Source organism: Danio rerio, chromosome 14, assembly GCF_052040795.2.
Source record: "Danio rerio strain M-AB ecotype USA chromosome 14, GRCz13ab, whole genome shotgun sequence".
Classification (NCBI taxonomy): Eukaryota; Metazoa; Chordata; class Actinopteri; order Cypriniformes; family Danionidae; genus Danio; species Danio rerio.
The window spans coordinates 57125374-57148255 of record NC_141034.1 but is presented as its reverse complement, the minus strand read 5'-3'; the positions used below and the strand labels follow the sequence as shown (position 1 = coordinate 57148255).

At 36.7% G+C, this 22882-nt stretch overlaps 2 protein-coding genes across 5 annotated transcripts in view; both read left to right on the top strand.

Moving 5' to 3' along the window:
• abhd18 (abhydrolase domain containing 18) overlaps positions 1-856 on the top strand; it is a 31811-nt gene extending 30955 nt beyond the window's left edge. For 2 of the 3 annotated variants that reach the window (XR_015506794.1, XR_015506795.1), the window contains exon 14: positions 23-856. Coding sequence is in view for 1 of the 3 variants with exons in the window: in NM_001013347.2 (NP_001013365.2) it covers positions 23-77 (55 nt within the window). In the remaining 2 variants the exon portion in view is untranslated. 3 annotated transcript variants of the gene reach the window in all.
• Positions 857-5076: 4220 nt separating this feature from the next.
• Positions 5077-22882, top strand: part of fam193b (family with sequence similarity 193 member B) — a 44033-nt gene continuing 26227 nt past the window's right edge. For both annotated transcript variants that reach the window (XR_015507861.1, XM_087282017.1), the window contains exon 1: positions 5077-5332. Coding sequence is in view for 1 of the 2 variants with exons in the window: in XM_087282017.1 (XP_087138143.1) it covers positions 5180-5332 (153 nt within the window). In the remaining variant the exon portion in view is untranslated. The remainder of the gene's footprint in view (positions 5333-22882) is intronic.

The window sequence follows — 22882 nt, the reverse complement described above, 5'->3', positions numbered from 1 at the left end:
ATCTGTGATTGTTGACTTTCAGACAAGCCATTTACGATGCCTACGAGCGGTTTCTTCACAAGTATTCCAGCTTATAGCCGTGGATTTTGTGGTACCAAGTACCAGCAAGATGCATTTTGAAAGTATGACGTGGAGAGAGAAACCCTGAATATGATGAACGTGATTTTTACAGAAGACCTGGTGCTACCGAAAGGAAAAAGTGTGTAAAACTCAATGACTGAAGCCAACAGTAACAGATGCTTGTCTTCCTGACCTCAATGCCTTTAATCATCATGACTGAAAAGTACTTCACTAAACCAAAGATGTGCCTCCAAATCATCATTCACTCATCCTGGTGTCTTTAAACCTCCTCGTGAAGCAGATCTCTGAAAACATCATATTTTGAATTGTTGGATAAATGCATTTCAGCTGTCGCCATCTGTATTGTTGTTCCACTATCATTGAATATTCAACCTTTTTTAGAGCAACTTTTTTATGCATCAACAAAAATGGCCTCATCAAAGCCATGCTATTTTTTAAATATTGCAGAGATATTTAATGTTCAACAAATTAAAGTGCAATTGAGAAATCTTTAAAGTAACTAAAGGGAAACTAGATTTGGGTGCCGAGGGCAAGAAATAGACATGAAAACAATTTAAAAATATACATTTTCTATGAACTGCATTCTTGGAAATCAGTTCTGCATGTGTTTTAATCACTTAAATCCTAATCACTGCCAAACACTACTGTAAAAACTAACAATCATAGTGTAATAAAAGATGTATTAAGAATTTATTCTGTCACTTTATCTGATCTGTCAGTGTATTCATCATGAGCCATTCGTTTCTCCACTCTAAAATAAAAGGAAAATCTTAAATATTGAGATGTCAATTTTTTTTTAAATTTGGATGAGGATGTGCAGAGTAAATTAATAACATCTACCTTATAAACAACACTGTAAAATCAAAGAACAGCCACAGATTACAGTAGAAACAATCTGTAGTAAATCTTTTCTCCAGTGTCATTTAGTTCATTTTAATCTGGCTTTGTTGTTGATTCTGGCTTGTTGATTTTCTCATGTTGTCACACAAGGAAGCAGTGTGTTTGAGCTTTTCCTTCAACACTATTCTACAGTTGTGCCTCACATTAACTCAAATGTTGTCAATTAGCCAATCAGAAACCTCCAAAACCTCGACATCATCATCTGAGCTTTTCCAGAGGCAGAATAATCTTATTGTGTGTAAACTTGACTTTCAAGAAGAGTTATAACAATTTCTCTAAACACATCTCTCTCATTATTCTGCTATTAAGCAGAACAGAAACACAATCCTAACTTAGTCACAATAACACCTGACTTTTTTTTAAATGGTTATGTGCAATGGTTATATACAGTGTATGTAAACTTCTGGTTTCAACTATATATATATATATATATATATATATATATATATATATATATATATATATATATATATATATATATATATATATATATACATATATATATATACATATATATAAACATTAGCACTAAACAAGTTTAGATGCTCAGACTACAGTGCTAACAATACTGTAAACCTAGTACAGTCACTCTGTGGACTGTGGGCTGTAGGAACATCCACACCGTAAATCCACGAATACAGTCAAACTACAATAGAAACGTCCACACTGTAAATGCACAAATACAGATACAATAGAAACATTAACACTTAATGCAGAGTATAGTCACAAAAACAATCAGACAACCATAAAAACAAATTATACAAATGAACAAGTACAATCACTTAGACTACAGTAGAAACATCAACACTGCAAATCCACAAATACAGTCAAACTACAATAAAAGCACTGTAAACAAGTAGGCTACAGTCAGACTACAGAGGAAACCAGCAGTGTAAATCCACAAGTAGGCTACAGTCAGACTATAATAAAAACAAACACTATAAATGCAAAAGTACAATCGCTTAGACTACAGTAGAAACATAAACAATAAATCCACAAGTACAGTCAGACTACAGAAAAAAAAACAACACTGTAAATTCACAGCCAGACTACAGTATAAACAAACACTATAAATGCACAGGTACAATCATTCAGACTACAGTAGAAAAAACAACACTTGTAAATCCACAATTACAGACTACAATAGAAACAAACATTTTAAGTAGGCTACAGTCAGACTACAATAGAAACTAACAATGTAAATCCACAGGTAGGCTAAAATCAGATTACAGAAGAGACAAACACTGTAAATCCACAAATACAGTCAGACTACAGTAGAAACATCAACACTGAAAATTCACAGCCAGACTAAAGTATAAAACACTATAAATGCACAAGTACAATCACTCAGACTACAGTATAAACATAAACACTGAATACACAAATACAGTCAGACTACAATATAAACAAACACTGAATCTACAAATACAGTCAGACTACCGTAAAAACCAACACTAAATGCACAAGTAGGCTACAATTAGACTACAATAGAAACCAACAATGTAAATCCACAAATACAGTCAGACTACAGTAGAAACCAACAATGTAAATCCACAAGTAGGCTACAGTCAGACTACAATAAAAACCAACAATGTAAATCCACAAGTAGACTACAGTCAGACTACAAAAGAAACCAACAATGTAAATCCACAAGTATGCTACAGTCAGACTACAAAAGAAACCAACAATGTAAATCCACAAATACAGTCAGACTACAGTAGAAACCAACAATGTAAATCCACAAGTAGGCTACAGTCAGACTACAATAAAAACCAACAATGTAAATCCACAAGTATGCTACAGTCAGACTACAAAAGAAACCAACAATGTAAATCCACAAGTATGCTACAGTCAGACTACAATAAAAACCAACAATGTAAATCCACAAGTAGGCTACAGTCAGACTACAAAAGAAACCAACAATGTAAATCCACAAGTAGATTACAGTCAGACTACAGTAGAAACCAACAAATCCACAAGTAGGCTACAGTCAGACTACAATAAAAACCAACAATGTAAATCCACAAGTATGCTACAGTCAGACTACAAAAGAAACAATGTAAATCCACAGGTAGGCTAAAATCAGATTACAGAAGAGACAAACACTGTAAATCCACAAATACAGTCAGACTACAGTAGAAACATCAACACTGAAAATTCACAGCCAGACTAAAGTATAAAACACTATAAATGCACAAGTACAATCACTCAGACTACAGTATAAACATAAACACTGAATACACAAATACAGTCAGACTACAATATAAACAAACACTGAATCTACAAATACAGTCAGACTACCGTAAAAACCAACACTAAATGCACAAGTAGGCTACAATTAGACTACAATAGAAACCAACAATGTAAATCCACAAATACAGTCAGACTACAGTAGAAACCAACAATGTAAATCCACAAGTAGGCTACAGTCAGACTACAATAAAAACCAACAATGTAAATCCACAAGTAGACTACAGTCAGACTACAAAAGAAACCAACAATGTAAATCCACAAGTATGCTACAGTCAGACTACAAAAGAAACCAACAATGTAAATCCACAAATACAGTCAGACTACAGTAGAAACCAACAATGTAAATCCACAAGTAGGCTACAGTCAGACTACAATAAAAACCAACAATGTAAATCCACAAGTATGCTACAGTCAGACTACAAAAGAAACCAACAATGTAAATCCACAAGTATGCTACAGTCAGACTACAATAAAAACCAACAATGTAAATCCACAAGTAGGCTACAGTCAGACTACAAAAGAAACCAACAATGTAAATCCACAAGTAGATTACAGTCAGACTACAGTAGAAACCAACAAATCCACAAGTAGGCTACAGTCAGACTACAATAAAAACCAACAATGTAAATCCACAAGTATGCTACAGTCAGACTACAAAAGAAACAATGTAAATCCACAAGTAAACTACAGTCAGACTACAGTAGAAACCAACAATGTAAATCCACAAGTATGCTACAGTCAGACTACAAAAGAAACAAACAATGTAAATCCACAAGTACGCTACAGTCAGACTACAAAAGAAACAAACAATGTAAATCCACAAGTAGACTACAGTCAGACTACAATAAAAACCAACAATGTAAATCCACAAGTAGGCTACAGTCAGACTACAGTAGAAACAACAATGTAAATCCACAAATACAGTCAGACTACAGTAGAAACCAACAATGTAAATCCACAAGTAGGCTACAGTCAGACTACAGTAGAAACCAACAATGTAAATCCACAAGTAGACTACAGTCAGACTACACTAGATTCAAACACTATACGTGCACAAGTACAATCATTCAGTCTATAATAGAAACAGCACCAAATCCACAAGCACAGACTACAGTAGAAACATCAACAATGTAAATCCACAATTACTGTCAGACTACAAAATAAACAAATATTAAATCCACAAATACAGTCAGACTACAGTAAAAACAAACACTTAATCCACAAATACAGTCAGACTACAGTAAAAACAAACACTTAATCCACAAATACAGTCAGACTACAGTAAAAACTAACACTAAATCCACAAGTAGTCTACAGTCAGACTACATTAGAAACCAACACTGTAAATCCACAATTACTGTCAGACTACAGTAGAAACATCACTGTAAATGTGCAGAGTGCAGTCCCTTGGGCTACAGTAGAAACCAACCAAACAGAGCACAGTCACACAGACTACAGTAGAAACATCAACACTGTAAATGTGCAAGTACAGTCGCTCAAACTACAGTAGAACAGTACAGTAGCTCAGACTACACGTGTTGACTACAGTAACAGTACCTGTTTTCCACACGTGTTGTCTGAGCTACTGTAATGTTTACAGTGTTGCTGCTTCTCCTCTACTCCGACCGACTGTACTCTGCACGTGTATTCTAAGCCACTGCGCTGCAATACTAGTGTCTGCGCGACTGTACTCTGCACGTGTTTACAGTGTTGATGTTTCTACTGTACTCTACTGATGCCCTCAGTAAACATGGAGTCTCCACTGCTGAGGATCTGTGAAGCCATTGCCATCAGTGCGCGTGACCCCTGAACTCGTCTGCGCATGCGCGTCGCTGCTCCGCCATATTGACTGTTGTCTTGCTTGAGGAGAGCACTGCCACAAGAACCGAAACTGTGTTTTTACGCTAAACCCGGAGCGCAGCCGACGGGCACACGGACTATAGCGATGGCGAGGAAGAAGAGCAAGCAGCAGGGCACAGGAGCCAAGGATTCGGTGTCGGTACAGCAGCAGCAGAGCCTGTCGAAGAAGCCCGGCGATGCGGTAGCGGGAGCCGCGGCGACCGGTGGAGGAGACGCAGGAGCGGCCAGGACCAGTCAGGTACGGGCTAATGCTAACCCGTCATACAGGGTCGTACAGCCGTTTTACCGGCGAGATCTGCAGTCGTTTTGCCGGGAGATTCATCTCATACTCGCGCACGTGCGGTTATTTGTGTTTTCGCGCTTATTTCGCGTTTTGTAGCGTCTGATTAGCGACGTTCGATTCATTGATGACTCGTTCTTAGGAGTCGGATCCTCGAGTGAATCGGCTCTTACAACCAATACAAACGCAGTATCGGTCTGTTTCTGTCTGGATCTTAGCAGAATTTAAGACGTATATCACGGCTGCACGATATTGGAAAAAGCTGACATTGCAATGTTTAGTTTTTTTCTGCGATATATGTTGTGATGTTAAGGTAATTTCATAAGATGATTCAAACAACTCCATTTGGAAAGTATTAATAATGTAATGTGATAATTCTGTAAATAGTTATGATGAAATAACTTGCATAAATGAATACAATGGGGCAAATAAACAAATGAAATAGACAGTTCTTTATGGTGTTCTGGATATTCTAACAGTGCTGAGGTAACTTAAAATGTTAATGTTATCCAATTTAAGCTTTGCTTCTTACACTTTACACACCTGAAACTTGCCTACAGCACTCATTCATTGTTGCTCTTATAGTTGTGTAAATTGCTTCCTTGTCCTCATTTGTTAGTCGCTTTGGATAAAAGCGTCTGCAAAATGACTAAATGTAAACGTAAAATAACACTGTATAGCCTTCATTGTATTAGAAAAATAGTTAATCTTTGTTAGGTATATAGTAGGGCTGCAGCTACTGATTATTTTAATAACTGATTAACCTGTCGATTACTTTTTTCTTTGATTAATTGATGAATCAGATTTAAAAAAAAGAATAGCATTAATTTCCAACCAAAAACAAAACTTTAGAGAGTTCACAAACATGTTGTCCTTGAACATCCATGAGCTGTTATGATCATACTAATAATAATAATAATAAACTTATAGTAGTTTTGTCCTGTTTTCAATTCAAATATTTAAAAAAAAATCGTAAAACAAGACACATGAAATGGCACAAGAAATTACGTCTTGTTTTCTGAAAAAAAAAACCTGAAATTTAAGTGATCGTTTGCTTAAAACAAGCTATATTATCTGCCAATGGGGTAAGAAAAATAATCTGAATGATATATAATCTCAAACAGAAGTTAAGCATCACTTAATTTTTTCATGCCATTTTTTTTTTATCTTCTTAATTTAAGATTTTTTTGATATTTTGACTGGAAACGACACAAAATGACTAAGAAACGCTTTTTTTGCAGTGCAGCTATACATGACAACAGATGGAGAAATTAATGATCTAAAAAAAGGCGAGTAAATAAAAACGTGTGTAACTCTACCACCGCTGCTTTACTCCTGTTATTAACTCTTTTACCGATGAGTTTAAAAGATTCTATCTGGAACCAGGAGTCAGTTTTGTATAGCGATCATTATTTTACAACATTGTCAAGTGACCCACAGTCGTTTGTCTCATTCATAAAAGCAGAACACGCAAGATTCAGCACATAAATTCATCAGTTACTCCCAAAATGCATGCAAGCAAGTGTCTGCTGAACTTAAAGAAGTATAGATTGAACTTTATAGTTACTTTCACTACGTGTATCTGATATGTCAAATTGGCAAATTATATTTGAATGGATTGTTAGACTTCCATAGACTTTCTCGTGTGTCCTACAATCTCTAAATGTATTGTTTTTCTAGTACGTGTGTGTATTTACATGTCTAAAACATAAAATAAGCATTGGGTGGTTAAAAACACTGCATAATTGTGTTAGCATGACACGACACTCAGCACCAGCCAATGCGCCAAAGCTCAGTTTAAATTGTTCATGTCACCCCAACAAACACATCTACATTGTAGCAATGTCTGTACAACGTTTTAACAAAGGCAACGTTGCCACCTACGTGCTCGCTACATTGTCACAGCATAGAAATGTAAGATGTGAGAAGGCTGTAGCAACGTTGTCGTGTGACATTAAGCAACCGTGAGACGACGTTCTTACTACATGCATTAATGTTTGTTTTTTCGTGGCAGTTTATTTATACTGCCTACAATACAGGATAAGCAGTAATAATTTTCTAGTATTGCTTAATGTTAAATAGTTCATTCATTTGTCCTTTTTATTAAAATAACTGCATATATGAACTTTTAAGTGTAAAAATGCCACACAAATGTATATAATCAAATTTTTTTTATTATGCATTTCACGTTTAATACATACAGTACTACACATCAAGTTATAAGCAAACAGTATAAAATGTTTAGATTATATCAAATAATTAACTATAGTTAAACTATAGGCTAAATTAAAATGTCAATTGAGAAAGTAAAGTAAACAAGAGAAGTAAACAAGAAAACGAATTAAAATGCAGACACTGGGCATCGAAGCTCTGGACTGGAGAATACAGCAGACCGGGGAGTGCAGCCGAAGACCAGACATAGTTGTTGGTACGGAGAAAGCAGTCAGAGGAAGAAACAATTCCAACAGAGAATCCAGTTTCAGAGATGGATCCTCAGCAGCTACACGTCAAAATAGGCAGTGAGCAAGAGAGGACAGATCAGTGCTTGACACAACAGGACTACAGAAATGACCACTGATGTCTAATTTAAAAACAATACTCGCGTCTCCTCGACCGTTGATCAACGAGACGCGAACGCTCTGTTGAAATCAAAACTGATTCATTGATGACGAGTAAATGTTGTACAGTTGTCGTCCATGCTGCCCAACGCAACCTAAAGCAACGGCCGCTTATTATATTATGAAACAGTTGTGACAACCGAAGATTAACCGATATGTATCGATACGCGGTCATGCGCGTGCACGATGCGAGTGCATCTGTAGAGCAGCAGAGGATGAATGAAATTTTGGAAGCAAATCGAGATGCATCGGTTTTTGCGAGATGCATCGGTTTTTCCAAGATACAGCTTATATTTTTAATATAGAATGTATTTTTTATTTATTAACAAGTGTTGTCAACCTGTTTTTGGCGCATAATTTAATCGACCTACATAAAGTAAGCCTTAGCAACGGATTTGCGGATGTGTACACTTACACTACAACTCAGTGTATCAGGTGTGCGGATGAAGCTAGTGGTGCGCCCTCAGAAAGCGCGAGAAGCAAAACAAACATTTTATTCCTCACTGAGTTTTAAATCTAAAGTATGGCAACATTTTAGATTTAAGGATGGACGACTTGACAGGACAGATGCAATTTGCAAAATGTGCCGCGCATCTGTAAAATACGTGGGCAGTACGACTAATCTGAAATCTCACTTGAGCAGCGCCACGGTGTTGTTGTGGAAGCATCTTCCAGTGTTCCTGCATCCCCGGCTTCCTGCTCTGCTTCAACTGTAGCTACCAGCTCCAAAAGTGGTGAGAAAAGCATTGAAAGTTTTCTCCATGCGCAACAGTTTTGTGCGCTCTACGCCAATAACGGATGTTGCTGCATTGTTCATCTGCAAAGATATTCAGCCTAGTGTCACGGAGAACGAAGGTTTTAAACACCTCCTCCTGTTAATTTGTATTTAATTATATTTTTATTAGCCTGTTGTTTACAGTGACAGTGATGTTTCAAAGCAGCATAACACTGCTAGTTCACCACCTTAAGTTTTGAATATTCAGTGGCAAAATATCTTTGTAAAACTTGTTTTCATAGTTGAAAAGTTATATCACAATTCTTGTTGTGCAATGGTAAACCCTAATGTTGAAAGAGTGCAAATATATATATTTTTTTTATCTTGAAAATACTTAAATAATATGTATATATATAAATAATATGTGCTATAGGTTCTAAAATGGCTCTCTACTGTAAACTGACACTCTGGCTCTGAGAGAAAAGCCAGTTTGTAAAAAAAGTCTTGGTTTTACTTGGTTAATAAATAATCAAACTCATTCAATGGCACAGCATCCTCCTTCACATCATCTCATAAACTTGATCTAATAAGTTAGTGCTGAATTATCGCATTGTATCGTGATATGGGTGTGAATCGTATCGTGTTGCATCGCAATGTCACAAATGTATCGCTAATATATCGGATCGTATTCTTTGTATCGAGATGTGTATCGGATCGGCATTATAGCTTAGATGCCCAACCCTAATATATATATATATATATATATATATATATATATATATATATATATATATATATATATATATATATATATATATATATACAGGGCTCGAAATTGCGAACTTTTTGCTAACATATTAATCCGAAATGTAATCAATGCGACCTCATGATATATTTGGGAACATTTGTGCGACTGCATATAATGGCTGTAGTGCAACCTGTTTGATTTTTTTGCTAAAAACGTGCTAAATCGCTCTTCCCCGCCGCTATTTTGGTAACTGTCAATCACTCAAGGCTTTACGCTGTCAGGGAGCTTTTGTGATTGCGGGAAATGCAAACGGCTGAAGAGTGAAAAGTACACAGGTTTGCAAACCCACCTAAAGTTACAAATAATGGCGCAGATGAGAGCGATCATGACATGTGGTGATTGTTGATCCGCCAGCTGAGATCAATCGAGTGTTTTTGAAGAAGGTGCCCGAATCTCGATGCATTGCATTCACAGCGTGTTCAGCGCAGATGTTCGCTAAATGTAAAATCTAGTACACATCATAGCCAAAGAAGCTCGCCTTTACTAAGTTTACACTGAAACTGCTGCTCATAACAAAAAGCGGTATTTCGCCGGTGGTCATCGTGAGAATCCTGCTCTGCCTGCTCATATATTGAGTGTGTTGACTCGCCTGCTTTATTCCACAAACACAGAAAAAATGAAGATCAGCTCATAACGAGACTGAGCATGTACAATCACACAAAACAAAATCAAAACTTTTAAAGAGTGATTGAATTGAATTGATTCAATGCATAAATGCATAAATTGACTGAATTATCATAGTCTTTCGTTTATTTTGTAGCAGAAATATTATTTATTAAGTTGACATGCATATGAAAACAATAGTGCAAAATAAACATTTCTTACTGCAATGCTTCATTTGTGTTTGATGCAAACCATACATTTATTTTTTGTAACGTAATAGACTTTTTATAGCAGATAACGATATATATATAAAAGCTGACATTTACATGAGAACACAACGAAAAAAATGAAGCGATTATTATTTATTTATTTTTTATTTTTTTGTTTTGCACAATTTGTCTGCCAGCCACCTTTTGTTAATTTTTTTTATAATAAACTTTTTGTTTGCATAGCACCAGTGGCGTTGCGAGGGGGGGCTTTGGGGGCTTAAGCCCCTGATGTATTGTCAAAAGCCCCTGATCTTTTGCAATATGTTGCACTTAAATAAAAACAGGTTGTATAACATTTATTTTGATATCGACGTCCTTAAAATTAGCACATACATTACACGCTCCACTTAACGCCACGTTTGTGTCATGTAATTAGTCAGCTATTCAGCAGTACCTGTTTCTACCGGCAGGTGGCAGTGGCACTGTTGTCACATGATGTTAAACAAAATCCCATTCATTATTTTGAGGAGCTGATGCTAATGAGGTAATAATACAACTGTTTCGCCAAACTGAATAGTTCTAACTACTGATGAAGCTTAATATTTGTTTTCATAGTATAAAATGTTTGTAGTTTTGGTAAAATAAAATAGCTAATCGGGGGGGTGTTGGTAAGCCCCTTATCCCTTTTGACCCTAGCACCGCCCCCGCATAGCACTAAATTTTGCTCATTTATTAAAAATTTTTAAATATTGAAATTTTAAATTCACAGACGTTATTTTTGACACATTATTCAAAATATTTGGCTTAAAAATAACTATTAACTTGTCTTTTTTTATTTTTATTTTTTTTATTTATTTTTTTGATGGGGCCAGTGAAAATTTTGGCAGGGCAAGTACAAATCTGAACCATTAGCCCGATAGGACTAGTAGAAAAAATCCTTTGCATTGAACCCTGCATTATTTACTTTCACAGTATTATTTTCAATAGCATTACTATAGTAACAGTATTAAATGCGCTAGTGAAATAAAGATCAACTGAATTTAAATAAAATTTGTAAAATAAAAATGACATTGCTTCAGATTGTGACGTTTTCATTTGTTGTGATTGAAAAAATCAAGGTTATTCCACTAATAATTAATTTTAAATCTTATTGAAAGTTGGTATTGTGTTGTCAGATATAGATTAGTATGTCTGAAACTGGTCTTTTTTTGATGAATGATCTAAAATTCAACTTTTTATTGATAATTGGGTAGAATTATCATTAGTAGTTGCATAATAATAATACAAATAATAATACATTTTATTTGTATAGCACTTTTCCTACATACACACAACTCAAAGCGCTTCACAAACAACAAACAAACAAGCATTACCAAATAAACCAAAAAAGCAAATGTATAGACAAATGAAGCAAAATAAACGACAAATATATACTCAGATAAAAGCATACATGTACACAAGGGGTGTCCAAACTCGGCCCTGGAGGGCTGGCGTCCTGCAGATTTTTAGCTCCAGCTTGCCTCAACACACCTGCAAAATGTTTCTAAAAAGCCTAATCAGAGCTTGATTAGCTAGCCCAGGTGTGTCTGATTAAGGTTGGAACTTAACTTTGCAGGACACCGGCCCTCCAGGATCGAGTCTGGACATCCCTAATGTACACACATATGCATGTATCTGCAGTCACACACACAATAGTCCATATACATTTACATGCACACACTGTACATGCATACTGCACCTACACAATGAAGAGTTTAGATGCAAAAACCTCTCAAAGCCATTTGATATTTTCTCCTGTGTGTAGGCTCAGTAATTTTATTTTATAATGGCAAATAAGTTATTTACATTGCCTTTAAAGTGAAATAACTAACATAAACATAAGAGGCTGACAAAAATGGTCATTTTAGGAGAACCGTTTGGGTGGCATTTAGAGGTTTTTCCATCTGGACTCTTCATATACAGTTGAAGTCAGAATTATTCGCCCCCCTGTTTATTTTTTATTTATTTATTTTTTTTCAACACATTTTATAAATACAATAGTTTAAATAACTTCATTCTAATACCAGATTTATTTTCTCTTTGCCATGATGACAGTAAATAATATTAGACTAGATATTTTTCAAGACACTTCCAGTGCTCAACAGTAAGGACTGCCCGATGGCCCGGGGCCAGTGTGATGGATGCTCGGGACGGTAGACAGAATCGTTACTGGCCCAATTGGGTCACTAAATTTTATTTTGCCTGCTATTGTTTGTCAATTTCGTGCAAATACAGTCTTTGAATGCTACCTTCTTTGTGAAGTCGTAAACACCATATTATTTTTCGTTTCCTCTTATCTGATTGGATGTTGTGAGCACGTTATTTTTTTCCAAGAGCTGGTAAAAACCAATAATGCAAAGAGACGGCAACATGACGGCAAAATCAAATGAAATAAGGCTAAAAGTAAACGTCTGTTTACATAGATACAATACAATACAAAAATGAAGACGGATAGTTTGCATAGTTTGCAGTCACTTTAAAGTCAGTCTCCTTTTGTTTTGCAATAGAATACCTGCACATTTTCCATACTACTATATTTTACTGCTAAAGATTTTTATATTTCTAAAATATTTCAATTCTAGATTCACAAACAATATTTTTGACACATTATTTAAAAAATGTAGCTAAGAAATAGCAATTCACTTGTTTTTTTTTTTTTTTGTTTGTTTTTTTTGGTGGGGCCAGTAAAAACTTTAGCAGGGCAAGTAAAAATCTGAATCCAATCGGGCCAGTAGAAACAATCCTTCACATTGAACCCTGCACTTCTATACAGCTTAAAGTGACATTTAAAGGCTTAACTAGATTTGTTAGGTCACCTAGGCAGGCAGGTTTGATAATTAGACAAGTTATTGTAATACGATAGTTTTTCTTTAGACTATTGGAAAAAATTAGCTTAAAGAGGCTAATAATTTCAACCTTAATTATTATTTTTTTTTTTATTAAAAACTGCTTTCATTCTAGCCGAAATAAAACAAATCAGACTTTCTCCAAAAAAAATATTATCAGACATACTGTGAAAATTTCCTTGCTCTGTTAAACATCATTTTGGAAACATTTAAAAAATAAACAAAAATCCAAAAGGGGGTGAATAATTCTGACGTCAGCTGTATGCATAAAATGCATGCACTTCACATACAGTTATATTCATATGCAATTTTAAAAAGCTGCGTCTTCACACGCTTTCTAAAGACATGAATGCTGGGGGATTCTGAACAGAACATAGTTTGCTCAAACACATAACTGTAAATGAACACAACACAGATTCAGTTGGTCAATATAATAAACAAGCTTAGATAACAGCATAATAACCATTTTAACCTGAGTTTAGAAATCAGTATTTGGTGGATTAAATTAGATTTTTATTCACAGTAATGAAAGTATTTATTATTATTTTCAATCCAGTTACCTTGAGCAGTGGTTCTCAAAGTGGGGGTCGGGACCCCCTAAGGCACAGGTGTCAAACTCAGTTCCTGGAGGGCCTCAGCTCTGCACAGTTTAGTTCCAACCCTAATTAAACACACCTGATCAAACTAATTGAGTCCTTCAGGCTTATTTGAAACCTACAGGTAAGTGTGTTGGAGCAGGGTTGGAACTAAACTGTGCAGGGCTTCGGCCCTCCAGGAATTGAGTTTGACACCCCTGCCCTAAGGGGTCGTGGGACAATTAAGTGGGGTTGCCTGGTGATTTCCAAAAATCTATTTATTTTTATTAAACCAATTAGCATAGTTTATCCATAACCTACTGAAAAGATAAACAGTCGTTTATAGTTACTCTACTGTACATAGTTACTATAGTAGCTTATAGTTACTAGTTCTATTGGATTGCGACCCCTGGGGTAATTGCATTATATTAAAGACAGCAATAGTGCAGACGCAGCAGATTGATTTAATTACACCAGGTTAAACTTTCTGGCCCATTTACAGCACTGACATACATAAAAAACAAATAAATGAAGAATAGACTTGGGTGTATTGGTGTGTGTGTATGTGCCATTGCATGCAAGGTTTCTGTGTTTATAACCACCTCAGAGGATATTGGGGGTCACGAGTCACTGGCATTGTTATTTTGGGGGTCAAGGGCTGAAAAGTTTGGGAACCCCTGACCTAGAGACACATTTAAAGTTATTTTCCTCCATAATTTTATGAAACAAAACAAATAAAATTAGTTTATTACAACAACATTTCAATAAGACTTCATTATTATGTAAAATATTGTCATACATTTTATCTCATAAAGTATTTTTTGTTAAGCTGAATTCCATAATTTAAAAAAGTGCACATTAATACTTAACCATGAGCTTTTAACTAAGTTTTTTATTATTAATTAATGCTTGAAAGAACATACAAAATAATGTACACACAACAAATGTACGTACAAACAACATGCAAACACCAAGTAGCCATAAAACTAATGTGTGCATTGTGCAGCATATGCTACACTGGGATGCCAGTGACCACATGATGGCGCCATCACATCCCGACGTAAATGATTCTCCGGCTCTCTTCTTGATTCGATTCTTTGAACCGATCCGTTCAAAAGAGCCGTTTCGCGTAAATGATTCGGATTTCCCATCACTACGCGTTCTCTTCGGGCGGAGCAGCGCTAGCTCAGGCGATCTGTGCAACTGTACTGCAAAATAAATAAACATGTCGTTCTCAGAGTGTTCTTGCAGCTTCAGACGGTGCAGTTTCTTACACATGAGTGTTTTACACGAGACTGATGGATCAGATCGAGCTGGTCAAAGAAAGCTAAGCGAGTCCGCGCAGCACAAAGCTAGCTAACCGTGTGTGGGGCTTTTCTGCTGCTGAATAATTCCTGTAGCCGTGCAGACACCACCAAACACTCCCACTGTGATATCTAACATAATAACAGCGTTCGTGCACATGAAATGACTCCATTATGAAGCCAAGAGTTGCAGTATGGTTAGAAGATTCAGTTCATGGTTAACCAACCTGCTAACGCGACTAGTAACAGTTCCAGCACTGCTAATGTTACTCACTCCGTGCACTTAATACAGAAATACCACACGAGTGTTTAATTCTACTGCTTAAACTCCGTGCTTTTGCTCTGGTTTTCTTGTGATTGGTGTTTTGCTTTAAGTGGAATATAGTTGCATTGATTAGTGCTGCACAATATTGGAAAAATAGACTTTGCATTACAGTTTTTCAGTGATTTATATTGAGATATTATCACAAGATGATTAAAGTAACTCTATTTGTAATTAATTCATCATTTTACTTTGATTGGGAGGATTTTGTTGAGTGCGTCTGCATAAAATATATGCAATAGCCTAATTAAAGCACATATATAAACAATAGGACAGATAGAAAAGTGGAGTTAATCAGTATTGATGTACAGAAATTCAATAATCAGATGTAAAATAACACTGCATAGAGTCTTCCTTGTATAAATATACACAATCCTTTCTTGTTAAAGTGACAAACTTTATCACTTCATCTGACTAAATGGTTTAAGTTAGGCTGAATAATATATAGTTTAAGCATTGATATTTGCCATGTGTGTATCCGCAATAGTCACAAGCTTAAAAGATAACATTAATTAACGTTTGACTGATTCATTTCTGTACTTGAATACTGTTGGACCCTCCTGAAATCCATAAAGCGCTGTTATTCAGCTTTTATTTTTGCTCTGTCTTATTTATATAGGCTTGCGATTTATTTTATTTTATGATGTGCTGTAGGGCTGCACAATATATGGTTTTAGCATTGATATTGCAATGTGCGAGTGTGCAATAGTCACATCGCAGAATCTGCAATGTCACGTTGTGATTATAAATAACCAGTTCACAACATAGTTACACCAAACAATATTCTAAGCATTTTAAGCTAATTTAATGCATTTGGGCACAATAAATCAAACGTTTGTACCTTAAATTGTACATTTATATAATTATTTACTCAATGAAAACGAGTGTTATTATTATATTACACAGTGATAATTTAATTTCTGTTGCTGAATACTGTTCAACTCATCAGAAAGTCATTATTGAATTGGTATACTTGCCCTTTTATACAGATTTAACTTTGCTTTGACATGTTCACCTTAATGGCTGTAAGAGACGTGTTTAAGGGATTACATGCAACATCCGTAGTTTATTTTTTGAGGTGCAGAGAGATCTCCACTTAAATATCATACTTGGAGTGGAAGTGTGCTTAATGCATAAAGCTTGAAGCATCTGAATCGGTACTCTCTATTGCTTCCATGGGTGATCACCAGGACAAAGAATTGGTAGTCTGTATCGGCTGCAAAAATCCTGATACGAGCATCCCTAATTATAATGACAGTTTTTATTTTCCAATATCGTGCAATTCACCCCAGTCGATCTAAATGAATGACATATTTCCATAAGCAGCTACTCAAATCATCTGCTGAAGTTTTATTCATAAGCTGTATATATTGCGGGAAAACCAAAATATCGGATTTTTCAAATACAATGCAGCCCTAGTTTATCTTGAACTCTTAATTACAGGCCTTAAACCCACATTGAGATTTGATGAACAGATTAAGGCAGTGGTCAAATCCTGCTTTTTTCGGCTTAGACTTTTAAAAACAGTCAAACCTAATTTCTTCTGAAAACATAATTCATGCTTTCATTACTTCAAGATTGGCCTACTGTAATTCACAATATTTTGGGATCAGTCAGACAACTCTATCCCGCCTACAGTTAGATCAAAATGCTGCTGGAAGTCTTTTAACCGGTAACAAACAATATGACCACATCATACCAATTTTGTCTCCCCCGACGGCCCGCACTCACATACAATCGGGCCTCGGCACGCTTGCCTCATCGCTGCTGCGCTGTTCAGTGAGAAGCGCTCTCTCACTCAGCAGCACAGTGGAGATTTCTCTAGTTATATCGTTTCAGTCATTTGTTATTCAGTGACATGCAGTCAGATATTTCGCCAAACAGTCCTTAGGGATGCGGTGACACGCAGTCAGATATTTCGCCGTACAGATCCGCCACTTTTGGCGCTCATAAACAATCATGAAGCTCTCGTGCTGCAGGAATGAGGAGGTCTGCTGAAGGTGCAGCTGGCGTGCTGTGAGGAGTTCTCGTCTTTAATAAACTACGGCAGTTTGCGTTCACTGAACAGTAAGAATGATTAATAAATCCATATCAAACAGCCCCTTAAAAGTCACGTCTCACTTTTAGTTTCGGGCTTTGGCGCGTTTTGCACTCACACTACAAGCGTACCGCGCCAAAGCCCAAGTGAACTGCGCTCAGGCCCACCTCTTCCAACCGGGCCAGGGCCGGCCAAGTGAACCATGCTTGAGCCTGATTCAGCGCACTCACACTTCTCAAACGATCCGGGAAACGGGCCTGGACACGGTACGGATGGCATAGTGTGAGTACGCCCTTAATGTCCTAGCTACCTGTCAGACCTGTTGACTGAACATCAGCCTGGTCGGTCTCTTCGGTCTTCTAACCAGAGACTGTTATGCATCCCAAAGTCGAGGCTGAAATGCAAGCGTGACAGGGCTTTCTCAGTAGCTGGTGGAATGCTCTGCCCGTCTGTATTAAGTCTATATCATATCTGTCTGTTTGTAAATCCAGGTTGAAAACTTACCTTTTTGATTTGGCATTTTATCAGTGAGAATTGTTTGTTTTAGCTATAATTTTATACTTGCTCTTTGTGATTTGTAATGTTGGGTACCAAACCGGTATGCACCGGATCAAATCAGCATATGAATTTCGGTGCTGCAACAAGAACGTAAAGCAGGTCGCACACCAGAAGCGCCGCTCGGCAACGTGCAGCGCCATGCATTTTAGAATTTGCAAGTCAGCGGCTGTCTGCGACGCCCAGCTGCCACGACTCATGACTGTTAATATTTCTGCCATGCCACAGAGCGCCATCTGAATAGCATCATTTTACATATCATGTGAATGTGCACGTCTGGTGTGTGGAGCCGCGGCGCATCCACAGTGCGACGCCCTTAAGAAGCATAAAGGGGTAAATTAAAAGCACACTTGAGTAAGCGTTGTGTCGCACCATCTCTAAATGTTTAATTCTAAACAGCTTCGAGGGATATGGATGTCAGCGATGTCAGGCGTTTGTTATTGTAGCTTATAGAAGGCAAAGCGCGCAGTACGCATGATCGTCGTTCATCTAGTTTGCTTAAACTAAGCATTCTAAAGTATGGCTATATATTTTACAAGCAAGGATTCTGACACACCAACATGCAGCAGATGTTTTACAAAAGTTGCGTGTAAGGGGGAAACACACAAACCTATGAAATGTGAGGGCTCATGGAATCAACTTAAAGGTGAGGAACGGACTGTCTTTGACAGCTTGTGACATTATCTGGCACGTTGTCTAAGTACGTTTACATGGACACCAATACTTTTGAATATGATTAAGACAATACTCTGATCAAGAGTCTACCACGTTAACAGTGATTTTTGATTATCTTAAAGGACCACAGACATAAACTGCGGAGGAAACATTTCACGCAGTGACGTTATTGGATCTATGTGCTGTAACGTAACTGGGAATCTTAAATGTAGCATTAATAAAGCAGCTCATGTAAACACCTGAATCATATTATTGTCTCATTCAGATTAAGGCAAATCATTAGATCACTGATGTTCATGAAAAAGTAGTCACAAGCCCCAAACCCAGAAAAAAAAGGTGCTCCCTGATTTTGATGACAGCCTTTCCACAGGTTAGTAGTAAACTAATGTAATGTTAGTAGCATAATGCAAATCTTGCATCAATGCTAATAAACAAATGATCAAAATAAATATATTAATGCAATTTAAATAAATAAAATCTGAATTGATGTTTACTTTTAACGTATTATAAATATATATTTATATGGTTCAATTATAAAGATATATATATATATATATATATATATATATATATATATATATATATATATATATATATATATATATATATATATATATATAAATTTTCTTTCAATTTTTTTTTTTTTTGTCGATTCATTTTGTGGCTAAAAAGTATCGGTTCAGGCACCGGTACTGTTTTAAAAGTATCGATTTAATTTAGTTCAATTCAGCTTTATTTGTATAGCGCTTTAACAATGTAGGTTTAGTCAAAGCAGCTTCACATAAATGGTCATAGTAACTGGATCAGGGTAGTTCAGTTTTTAGTGTTTAAGTTCACTTCAGTTTAGCTCAGTTCAGTGTGGTTTGAAATCATTATTGAGAGTTCAAACACTGAAGAGCAAATCCATTGATGAGTAGCTTTTCAAATCCTGAACCATGCAAGCCAGTGGCGACAGCGGAGAGCGAAAAAAAAACTTCACCAATAGGAGAGTGAAGAAAAAATACCTTGAGAGAACCAGACTCAGTTCGGCACGACCATTTTAATTTCTCCGATTTAGCACTGGTATAGAAAAAAACCCTAACGATACCCAACCCTAGTGATTTGTATTGTTCAGCACATTGGTCAAGCTTTGCTTATGTATAATAGTGTTAAAGAAATAAAATTGACATTGACATCAAACTAAAAACAGATCTCTCAACACTATTATATCAGGGTAAACTGTGCAAAGACCTCACAAGTTATGTTTTCCCAACTGTGTTTCCTGGTTTGGTGTAATGCATTGCCAACTCGACATGAGTGCAGATCCTGCGATGTGAGTGCTGAATGATATATTGTGCAGCTTCAGTCTTGATGTATAATAACTGTGATGTTAGAAAAGCTCTCTGTCAGTGCATAAAAAGTCATATTTCTGTGGCTTGATGGAGTTTCTGCTGTATAAAGCTTGTCCCGCTGGCAGTCATCCGCTTGATAGTGAGGCTTTCTGTGTGAAGCGCTTTTATAAACTTCCAAAGCACCAGAACATCATCTCTAATGATCTAGAACTAATTGAGATTTAGACATAACCAAGCTGATGTTTATGAATGCCTGCAGCGCTTGTTTCCTTGCACAAAATGATTCAAATGATCAATCTTGCTTAGGTACTCTGTGTAATTTCAGTTGAATCGTTGTTAGTTTTTCTAGGATTAATCTGGAAAGTTGATAGGAATTTTTGGTGAATACATCTGCAGCAGTAGTCTTAACTCAAAACGGTTAAATAGGGATGCACGATATATTGCTTCAGCATTGAATATTGCAGTGTACAAATAATAATTTATATTATTAATAGAGTGAACGCTCTTGAATTTGCTTGTTTGCTGGATTTCTAAGGCCTGTGACTGAAAGACTTTAAGTGCATTTGTGCATAAGGAAATAACTATTGTAGTTTTAGCAAAGATTGTATTTAATTTGCATGATGAAGAATGCAGTGCTCTTTATTTATGTTTAATTATTCAATTTCTGTGCATGAATACAGTTAGACTCTCCAGAAAACACCTTTTCATTTATGCAGATGAACTGTCCTATGAAATCATCATATTCAATTTAAAATGATGAATTATTTCCCAATACAATGATTCAAGTCACCAATCACCATGGCAGAAAGAAAAAGCATTGATGGCAAAGCCTAGTAAGAGCTTGATTAGCTAGCACAGGTGTGTCTGATTGGGGTTGGAACTAAACTTTGCAGGACACCGGCCCTCCAGGACCGTTTAGACATGCCTGCCACAGGTAGTTGGTAGATTTGTGTACAAGACCTGCCACCACAGCTGGAAAAAAGAGAGAAACGCTGTCTTCGCTTGGTCTTACGCAGCCACGTGATGTGATTTTGCAGGTTAGAGATCACCAAGCTTAAAATTTACAATGCATCGAACTGCAAAACTTGCCGCAGGAGCTTGCCTTTCCGGTGTGCTTCATTTGCATACATATGAATTAGGGCTGGGCGATTTGGCAAAAAAAAAAATCTAGGTTTTTTATAAAGTTTGACCGATTCACGATTTCGATTTTGTTTTTATTGTGTTACTAGTCTTCTCAAAACATTACAACAACATGACTGAAGTAGCATTCTCTTTAAAAGTGACTTGAAAACCCATCTGGTTAAGGAACACTGTATTGTTAATGGCCATGCCATACAAAAATCAGTCAAGGTGTAAATAAATGTAAAACAAATTCACGAGTTGAACAGCGTTGCTGAAGATTTGAATAAGAAATATTTGTGTAAATATTGCAGTTGCAGGAATTCAGAGGTATTTATTGCAAGTTTTGCTGAGTCTAGGAAAGATTGGCTGTCAGCTCGGCTTTGACTTTGTCTTCTGATTGAATGTCAGGTTGTAAAGCTGCTGCCTTTTTCTTAAAAAGATACAGTGGAAGAAAAGGACTGAACATGGAGACTGTAAAGCTTAATTTAACCCAATGTGTGGAGTTGTGGACGTATAGCAGGAGCAAATACAAGCACCAGATGTGTGTCTAATACAAAATAATATATTTAATCTATTTTTCTTTTTTCCCCCTTTTAAATAATGATCATTTCATGCGCTTTGCTCCACTCTCTGTATTATGCTGCCTGATCTGTCTGGTTTTCAACTAGGTCCGCTAAATGACGTCATGTGGGCGGCTACTTTCACTTTCACTGCTGCAGGCTCTCACCTCTACTCGTGTTCAAACCAAAAGATCGGCGCGGTTTTTCACATGGCAGGCTTTTACATCCTTAATACATGTTAAGATTGAGTTTATCGGCTTGAAGAGGGAATGTCTTGACAATCCACACAGACGTGACTCAGACTAATGCAACGAGTAAAATCCTACATGACTTCACGCTTTAACAGACAGTCAAGCAGGTCGTGCATCAGAAGTGCCGCGACACGGCGCGCACATGACAGTTTAAAACGTGCCACACCAAACGTGCACATTCGCATGATATTTAACATGAAACTAATCAGATGGCCTCTGTGGCGCGGCTGAAATATGAACTGCTTCGTGAATCATGCTGGGCGCCGCCGGTGTGTGTGTAGAAACTTGTTTAGAATTCTAAAATCCATGGCTCTGCTTGGTGCTGCACGTCGCCGTGCGGCGCTGCTGGTGTGCTTCCAGCTTCATACAGAGAGTGAACCCAATGGGGGTGCCATTATAATGTATTAAATTAATATTTTTTTCAAAAATGTCAAAATTAAATCGTCGTAAAACGTAAATGCGAATTAATCGAAAAAATCTGTAAAATCGCCCAGCCCTAATATGAATATAAGTCTATGGGAGAAAAGTGCAGTGTGACCACAGCTTAAGTCTTGTTCAGCTGTAGCATTATCAAGCGTTATTCCTGTCTAGCCTTGCTGTGCCTTTTGATCCGTGCCTTTTGATCCGTGCCTTGTTTAATTGTTTATGCTGTTTGCCACCTGCATTGACCTCTTTGCCTGTGACCACGAGTCGACAGTGCTTTTGGATTACCCCCATTACTCCAAAACAGTTTGCTCCTGTTTTGACCATTGCCTGCTTGACTAAGTGGTAAAGAAACTGCATTTGGACCCTCAACTTTGCTGTCTATGTCTATGGTCCACTATTAAAATCAAGGGAGAAATCACTAAGAGACGCACTTATATTTATTTATTATAAAACAGTTGTGGGTGCCACGGTGACTCACTGTGGCCTCACAGCAAGAAGGTCGCTGGTTCAA